Source organism: Cloeon dipterum, chromosome 2 (genome assembly GCF_949628265.1).
Source record: "Cloeon dipterum chromosome 2, ieCloDipt1.1, whole genome shotgun sequence".
Lineage (NCBI taxonomy): Eukaryota > Metazoa > Arthropoda > Insecta > Ephemeroptera > Baetidae > Cloeon > Cloeon dipterum.
In genome coordinates, this window is record NC_088787.1 from 26,909,111 (window position 1) to 26,918,338 (window position 9,228).

Consider the following 9,228-nt stretch of genomic DNA (forward strand, 5'->3'; position numbering starts at 1 on the left):
AAAAGTTTTTAAATTAGTTTAATTAGTATTGCCTTTAATAACATTTTTTCATTGAAAGATGAATAATTTTTATATTTTATTATCAACAATAAAAATCAACTCCGTGTGTACAAAACAGAAGTACAGACTTCATAAATTAAAGATATCAAAAATTGAACCATTTTCATACCACGCCAGGATTAATAAAAACCACAATTGTTTCAATGACCAGTTTCATGATTGTCAATCGGTGGTTTTGGCTTTATATTTGAGATGCACAGCGGTCCTAAGTAGAGTCTTTAATACTTAATTTGTTTGCCTAACAGAATTGATAACCCTTATGCCACACTTTTTCCCCCTTGACAAATTGTTTAGCATGATTGTATTGTTATTAAGACTGAGAATCGTGAGAATAAAGAAGTATATTATGAGTCTCTGGTGTTTGAACTAGTTTTAGAGTTAAAACAGAGTGTTTCTACTAAAAATTCACAAAATGTGTGTAAATAATTCTTATAAATTGAAATTTGAAGCAAAGCATATTTGCATCTATAGTGGATAAAAATTTCATGCCATTTTGAGGTTGATAGTACATTTATGACTTACTTTTTTTGAGTGGCGAGAGATCGGGAGGGATGAAAGTCGAAAGGTCTTGTGGCCGTGAAGGTAGACGAGATAGTGGTGGTAGTTTTTTTCCGAGTAGCTGCATCTCTCGCCAGTGCAGCGAATCTAAGCTCTGCGCATGCTTCAGGTGGGGGTAAGTCACAAGAATGATTTTCCTTCCCTTGAAAATTTATCACGATCAAACATTTATGATTAGGGCTGTGAATTTTAGACGATTATTTTCGGGGAAAATAGTTGACTATTTTGAGACGGGTTTTGGATAAATTTAGACGGTTTTTGTCAATTTGTTTATTTCTATTTTCCACTGCAAATACTATATTACCACGTTGAAAATTCAATGGAAATTGAATCGTAATTTTTGCATTTCCAAATCTCGGGTTCGAACCATTCGAATTTCAAAAAGGGTCTGAGTTTATCTCTGGAAATCATAAAAATATATTTTTTGAGATGATTCTTGAATAAATTAACTTAATTTGTATATTTTAATTTTTCCCAAAAATATGTAAAGGTTCTTTAACGGCCAGCTGAAATTTTCAGACGAATATTTTTGCGAAAATAATAGGTTTTAGAAAATTTTGTTGAGTGGGGGAAAAACTGGAAATTTAATCAGCTTTCTTAATTTAGGCAGTTTTTAACACTACTATGCACTGGTGAATTTTAATGAAGCCAAACACAGACCTCTTTCGAAAATCTGCAATGTTTGAAAAGACAAAAAACTTTCAAGACTCAAAATTACTGTTTATTATCTTACCACAATTTAATTTTCATAATATTTCTCATACCGAAAGCAATTAATTTCCTTTGCTAAAAAAGAGCAGTAAAATTCGAAAAATTGGATTTTGGGGCACTTTTTGTCTGAAGGACATGGAAAAAATAGGGGTTATGCATGAAATTTCATTTTTTTTTTAAATGAAAAACATTCTGTAAGCTTTGGAGAAAAGTTGAGAAATTTGAATTTTTATTGTACATATTGTTGTCAGAAGAAAATACGACTTGTAGTATATGTAAATGCAGGTGCCTCATTGTCAGTGTGTAGCAAGCTATATTTCTTCGTATTTTTTTTACTGTGAAATTTGACAACAGTTGCTTGCCTTCATTTTCCAGTTGCAATTTTATTCCAGATTTTGACAAATATAACGAAATACAAACGAAATTTCGGTGCGGAGGCAAGTGGCCCTTCAGTGGGCTGGCTCTCTGTGTGGCCTGTTATTTGGGAGCTATTACAGTGCGCGCCCTTCCCGGTCCTCGGACAGGGATAAAAAGCTAAAAGAAAAAAAATTCATTGATTTTTTCGCTTGATTCCGAAACTTCTCGTCACAATCTATTCAACGTTGTGCTAATTATGGTGTAAATTCCTGGTGAAATATTTTTTCTGGTGAAATAAATCATGATTTTAAATTAGAAGATGGCGCTCGCCGCTTGATTAGCATGCAAGCTTTGCAGCTGATTTTCACAGATATTTAACTACAACCTAGGTAAATTTGAGCTATTTTCCACATTTTCTTAGCTTATTTAAAGTAAAGGTATAAATTTTAATTCAGTATTGTCAGCACCGATCCACTCAAAAAAAAAAGAATGGGCGTTGATTACATTTCCGAAACTTTCAACAGTAAAATATAACATATTTTATTACTGATTCTACAATATTGTTAAGCTCAATTCCTAGTCGCGGAAAAATAGCTCAACTTTCAATAACCAAACGCGAATTTCTTTTTATTGTTGTTTATTGTCACAAATTGTCAAATACATTCATGTTAAAGCAAGTCATCAAAAATATATATAAGCATGTGAGAAAAGGCAGCACTCCTGGCAAACAACTTACGAAAGCCCTGTCCAGGAGGACAGGGCCGGAGTGGGCCCAGACTAGTATCGAAAACACATCACTAACACTTTAAAAACTTGAAATCACGTATTTCTTGCAGAGAGGAATAAACTGCGCCACACTACATGTCTTCATCACAGGTTGAAGATCGTTCCAAAATTTTACCACTCGATAGTCGAACACATTTTTACCGAGATCAGTGCGGTATGTTAAGGTACTTGTTGCAAGTAAGGGGCAACAATCAATTCGACAAATAAATTTGGGCGTTTGTTGAAAAAATTTCATTCAGCCTGCTGCGGCACTTCTGAAGTAAAGTATATTGAAGAGAGAAATCGTAGAGACAATAGCGAGCTTTAGCTCACGTGGTGCGTGGAGAATTCTCTGGAATTTGCTTCCTGTTTGTTTTTCTTTCATTCATAGTTTATGAATGGAATTTTTGGCCTTCATGAAGTGCGGCAAGCAACTCATATTTCACCTGATTTTCTCTCTTGAGGGCCTTTTTTGTATTGGCCGTATCACTGACTCAAAAGAGGTACATACTTGAAACGTAGGAGGCCTTTACAAAATCAACAATAGCCACTATACATATTATTCAGTAAATGAATGGACTTTCACAATTGTCACTGCTCGACTTTTTTCTCTCCCTTCAGCAAAGAATTCCTAAGTGACAAAGAAGTATTCAATGGCTTTGAGAGCATCTCATCAATCAGGGGAATGACCTCTAAACAGTATTGTCGGTGTTGTTGCTTTGAAGTGGCCTGTGGTGAAGGTTGACAAGGAACAAAAATGAATTGTACCTTAACATACGCGAGATTAATTTGTTGTTCATAGGGCTGTGAATTTTAGAGGGTTGACTATTTTTTTCTGATGGCCTCTTTATTGGGTTATTATTAACTTATTACTAAAAAAATCCTGCCAGTGTTACTTGTTAATAAAGGTTGAGACACACATATTTAATAGCCTAAAAATAGTTTCAAATTATAACAAACTCAGGTTGACAATTTTCAAGCCGACACACAATAAATTACTCAGGGTTCAATGGATTTTGATGAGATTTTTTTGCGTAAGCTTTACCCTAATTGATCGACAAATCAGTTGAGAAAACTCCGATTTTCCCATTTTTTCTGGTTTCGCGGGTGTTCAAAGGTCAAAATATGAGAATTTTGAGTGCTTCATAACTTTGCTCAGGGCGGTCATAGAACAAAAATTAAAAAAAACCGTTTATTCGTGTTAACATGGAAAAACTTTTATGTTGACCTCAAAGTGGTAGGTCCAGGTCAAAACATTAATTTTTTATTTTAAATTTGAAAAAGAATGTATTGAAATTTTTATTTTTTTCGTAGCCATTATGTAGAGCACAAAAAATTAAGTTATAAACGTTAAAATTTGGAATGGCGTTTTGTCTCATTTTTTTTTATAAAAAATTAGCTTTTTTAAATAAAAAAATCAAAACCCCTTGTTTTTCGAAGTTTGTATTCAACCTGCACTTGACCCTCAAATATCACTCAAATTCTGCCAGCATGGCAAAAGCCCTATTATATTCAATGCGAGCCTCTGGTTTGGTTAAATTAATCGGTAAAAATAAACAAGCGAAATTTGCAATTTTATTTCTATTGAATATTTTGATTGAAAAGTTGAAAAGTAGTGGAGATATTAAAAATATGAACAATAACCAGCCAGGTGGCTCGCATAGTAAATTTAGGTATCTATTCTAGCTGCTCTCAATGTCAGAGATATCAAAAGGTGGTTACTTTAATTAAGTGACTCAAAATGCTCAAATAGATCAACGAACTGGGAGGCGACCGGCGCTGACTCGCCACTACTTGCTATTTTTCACATCTATCCAGCGGTTTTAAGAACAAATGTCTTACGTTTCAATAAACGAAACGGGAGGCCAAATGGTGGCCATATTGGGCCCAATCTCCGCTGCGGCCACTCGAGCCCCATTTAATCCGCTCGGCGGTGATATTGGGCTCATAACCCACGGGATGTGTTGAGCAGAAGTTCAAAAAATAATTAAACTGTGCTCGCGCTCGCATACACGCTAAGAGATGAGAGCGAGCAACAGCTTATGCAACCTGCATTACACCCAAGTTCTCATATTGCATAACTCACTGACTTCCCACCCATGCGCTGCTAGTTCTCATTGGTACTTACAATTAGGAGTGTCATTTTGAATATCATGAATTTTAGTTAAATCTCTGTTGTTGGTTGCTTTTTCAGAAATGAATTGAATATTTCATGATAGACACTAAGAGTCCGTTATTATTCTTTATTTTTATTAAAAGTTATTAAAATAGCCAGCAGGTTATCAATTAATTTTAATCGTGAGGATTTAGATTGTGTGTTTAAGGTAATATAAAGTAATATAAAAGAAATTTTTTACTCAGCAACCGTTTTCGTTTAAAAATGTCATAATTCCAGATTTTATTGCAATTGGGTGGTAAAAAATATTACATCAATGAACACAAAGAGTGGAAATAACATCTATCCCTGCAACCCAAATACGACATCTAAGTCATTGTTAGGTACACTTTAATAGTCACATTATTTAATTATTCTAGATCGATCAATTCTCCGAAAATTTTCAAAATTTTAAATTTAATATGATGAAGGGTTATGTCATCTGGCATTAAGTTCACTTACATAATTATTTTTATTGTATTCGTTTAAAAATAATATTCTTGCAATGGTCAATACAATAAATACATTGAATAGAAAATTTAAAAGCAAGAAATTTATTTTGCCGATGTTCAATTATTTAATTATTCTTGTTCAAATTGATTATGTTAAACCAATTTGAGTTATTCGCGGTACAAAGCGCATGCAGGTTCTTAGTTATTGTTTTATTTCGTTTCGGGCACGCCGACGTTGACTCAGTAGAGTCCAGAACTAACCATAGGCGGTAGGGCAAGGGACCGTGGGGCTGTTGTGAACCTCGGCTTTCGTTCAGCTTGGGATACAGAACAAAAAAATCCCCAGCGCGATCCGAGCCGCTCTCTGCTTTTGTGCCACAAGCACACAAGACGGTTCTTTTATTCCTCTCGCCTGGAACCCCACCCCCCGCGTTCGCCCTATATTTTAGAGCGATTTCCAAACTCTAAAAAATCTCGCTATATTGTTTAAAACACATCACTGTTTGATGCACTGAATGATTCATTTTGAACAATGAATTTTGTTGTGGGAGCCGAGTGCCGAAACTGACAGGGGCCTGTAAATATACGCGTCCCATTTTTTTGCTCTTTTTATCCCAGGGCGCGCACTGCACTGGCATGAATGCTGAAACCCGGGTCCCAATAACACCGCGAACCAGCCCACTGAACATAGAGGAGACCAACCCTTTGGCCTCCCCTGAATTTCCCAGTAGCTCGTCAGCTGTTGTTATCAATTTGGCTCGGCCGCATTTTCGTGCCCTTTTTTCCCTCCTGTATAAATATCGCTGGCCCACCGTGCGCCGTCACCCAGCCAAAATGCCCATCTTGTAGCTCTCGAACTCGTTTTACCCCACGGTCATATCTATATTAATTGTACCAGAAGCAAAACTTTCAATTTGGTTTTTAATTAATATTTTAGACGCAAAATTATTGTCAAGTGCAGCGTGGGTGCCAATTCTGACAATACGTATCTCGTCTTTAAATAATAATACTGTACATAATGTTAACGAACGAGAGATAAAAATTGCTGATGTCAACCTGAACAATCACACTTTTTGCCCATCCCTGATATGAATAATCGCGATTGAATTGCGTATATATTGGAAGTGATTTACGAGTGAGATTCAAATTGTTGATAAACACACAGGCATCATGAACAAACTTTTGATCTTGCTCTTTGCCGCCTTAGCAGCCGCTTCAGAGGTAACTTTTTTAAATTCTAGTTCAACAGAATTTTATACTGTTGTATAGAGCTCCCACTTTTACTTTCAAGTATTTTTCATAACATGAACCAACATTGATTTTGATCGAATCACTTGAATTGAGATTAAATATTATCTTGGTTTAAAGTTGTTCAAAATACAAGTACAAGTTAATGACACAAATTTGGCCAATCTGTGTATTCAACTTTCTTATTTTTACTCTCTTGTAAGTCAAATACTAACTATTTAAGGTTTGCATCGCGTATTTGATGAGATGAAATAATTTCTAAAAATTTCATTTGAGTTTAACTGAATTACTAATAAGAGTTAAAAATTGTTAGCAGCCACAATTAAAAGAGCGCTTTCTCCTGGAATAAATATTTTTGAAAATCTTGAACTAAATATTGTCAGTTTCATTTTATTTTATCTCTTTTTGTAGGAATTAGGTCCGCAGAAAGTGATATGGATGGATCCAGTCCGCGACGTCCAAATGCGTCCTCGAGCAGGTGCGGCATTTCGATTGATTTGCAAACAGTGTAAAAATAGACGAATGACATGTGTAATGCTTAATTGACAGTCGATTCGCGGCTGCTAGACGTTGACGGCGGACGTCCTGCCGATGATGGTGATGTTGCCTACCAAGCAGGCATTCTGGCCAATCATGGCGTTTTCTGCAGCGGATCTCTCATTACCGAAAGTGCCATCCTCACCATTGCGCACTGCGTTGACGGGTAAGACGCGTCGTTTCCGGGCATTCTTTTTTTAAGAGTCTCGATGAGAGCGGTGCTAAAGGTCATACTGATACAATGATGAGAATAAGTAACAAATTGGTGACGATATTGATTAAAGTAATGGAATTTACAATAGCCCAAGTATTTAAACTTGTTTTTTCTGCGGGAATTACAATTTTGCTATGTTGCAGGAAGTGAAATTCCTATAATCAAACAATCATAAGTGCATAATACACTTGCACAAAGTTCAGTGTCATTTCAAATCAGCAATAGGAAGAATTATTCCCTTGCTATCGCATCGTGTGTTTCATGAAACTTCTGTTATTTGCGGTCTCTAAGCACATGAATAAAAAAGCAATTTGGAGCTAATCAGCCACTTGAGATATTATCGAGTGCGCATTAAAGTGAATGTTGCTTTATCAACAGGCGTCGTTTTTTGCAGTTCTCTTTGTCGGCACCTTAACAATAATCTAACTTTTGAATCTGAACAACCAACTCTACATGTTTCCAAAAGTGATAACATGTGTTTCGTGCAATAAGCTGAGTAATTCCACTATCGACAATCTAGACGTCAATGTCAGGATCAAGATGACCAGTATTTTTATTTTGTTCAAGTGTGATGTAATATTCAAACTGTGACTACACTATAGTTAAGTTTTTGTGCTGATGCAGTGCTAAAAATTGTTGATAAGCAATATTTTTTTAATATTATAATGGTACCTGAAGAAACCCCATGTAAACCTTAACTACTTTTTTGCATTTTTCGCCGTAAAGTCGTAATGTGTGGGAAATCTACCTGGGCAAAGTGCAATTGGTCCCATCTGATGGCGACCCAGACCTGAAGAGGCATGTCATATTTTCAAATCACGGGATAGTCCACGAGCAGTACGATGCATGGAGCAACACAAACGCAGTAGCAATCATCCGACTTCCTGGACCAGTCACCTTCTCAAGTAATATTTCGCTTCATTTAAAAAGCGCAGCCGTTCATTATAATTCCAACTTCTGATTTTTCAGAGTACATCAAGCCCATTTTGCTGCCGAAGCTGTCGCAGATTCAAGAGTGGCAGCAGAGGAGCGGACCCAACAACATCACTGGTTGGGGTATCGCTACGAGAGGTTTTGCATTAATTTTCTCCTTATATAAGCATGAGTATTCATAAATCTCAATGTGAACCGGTTCAGTCTATCATTATGCCCCATTAGTAGTCAAACGAACGGAATACCAACGCATAATATCTTCAAAATTCTCTCTAAAATTTTAGGCTAAAGAAATACGTATACTTTACTCGTTCACTCTAAATTATAATTATTATTTTTTACGCCTAAATGAAGAAATGTATTTGAGATGACGATACTATAAGCTTAATTCTGTTAATTAGGAGAGATGAATCCAGAGGATCGATTGAAGGTCATTATAACTAACATAATTAGCAATGACGACTGTGGCAAAGTGTACGGCGCCAGCATCATCCACGAGTCGATGCTCTGCTTCGAACAAAGAAATACGAGCCCTGCCAGTTGCTACGTGAGCATGAAGGGTTTTGAAATGATGCCGCCACTAATTATTGTTGCAACTGTTGACAGGGAGATGCAGGTGCTCCGATCGTGGTTGAGGACAATGTGCACAATGTGCAGATCGGCATCGTGCTCTACGGTTCGAGGCAGCAGTGCAGTGACAAGCTGCCCGGCATGGCCATCAGAACCGCACCGTTTGTTGAATGGATCGCGTCGCACGGAGGTCCAGCCGTCAGACCGTGATTCCAACTCTCTCCAAATACTTTTCTTAACCAAAATAAACGCATTTTCTATAAAAACTGAACTCTTGCTTGGGCCAATCGCTGTCAATTAACGCTATTAAAATAACGTGAAATAATTTTCCCTTGGTTGTAAAGTTGTCCTTTGATCGCAGCAATAAATTAAATAATATGAACATAAATTATTTTTTGCTGATTTGCGTCATTTTATTTGACAATTCATAAAAAGGCAATAACAATAATTAATAAAAAAAAGTTTCTCACGTAAATCATTTTAAGCTTTTTAGAGAGGCAATTTTTAACGCCTATTCATCATCCCTTCTGTCAATCTAATAAATTATCCTGCAACAATTGCGTTTCAAAAGTTACAAATAGAAAACAGATCATCAAAGAGCGATAAATGTGCATCAAGGTCTGCTTAACAAGCGAGTTCTGCAGTTGCATGGGTTTCAATCAAGTGGT

The 9,228-nt window shown here is 36.2% G+C and overlaps 1 protein-coding gene across 1 annotated transcript; it reads left to right on the top strand.

Moving 5' to 3' along the window:
- Nucleotides 1-6,213: 6,213 nt before the first annotated feature.
- On the top strand, nt 6,214-8,962 carry LOC135935351 (brachyurin-like). Its single transcript, XM_065477617.1, has 7 exons — nt 6,214-6,279; nt 6,718-6,784; nt 6,856-7,009; nt 7,784-7,962; nt 8,027-8,128; nt 8,392-8,537; nt 8,597-8,962. Exons 1-7 carry the CDS (start codon nt 6,229-6,231, stop codon nt 8,768-8,770), a joined length of 873 nt encoding a protein of 290 aa, XP_065333689.1. The 5' UTR covers nt 6,214-6,228; the 3' UTR covers nt 8,771-8,962.
- The last annotated feature ends 266 nt before the right edge of the window (nt 8,963-9,228 follow it).

Coding starts and splice junctions, on each gene's coding strand:
- LOC135935351 (XM_065477617.1), top strand. CDS start 6,229: ATGAACAAACTTTTGATCTTGCTCTTTGCCGCCTTAGCAGCCGCTTCA. Junction 6,785..6,855: donor CCAAATGCGTCCTCGAGCAG/GTGCGGCATTTC, acceptor CTTAATTGACAG/TCGATTCGCGGCTGCTAGAC. Junction 7,963..8,026: donor TGGACCAGTCACCTTCTCAA/GTAATATTTCGC, acceptor CTGATTTTTCAG/AGTACATCAAGCCCATTTTG.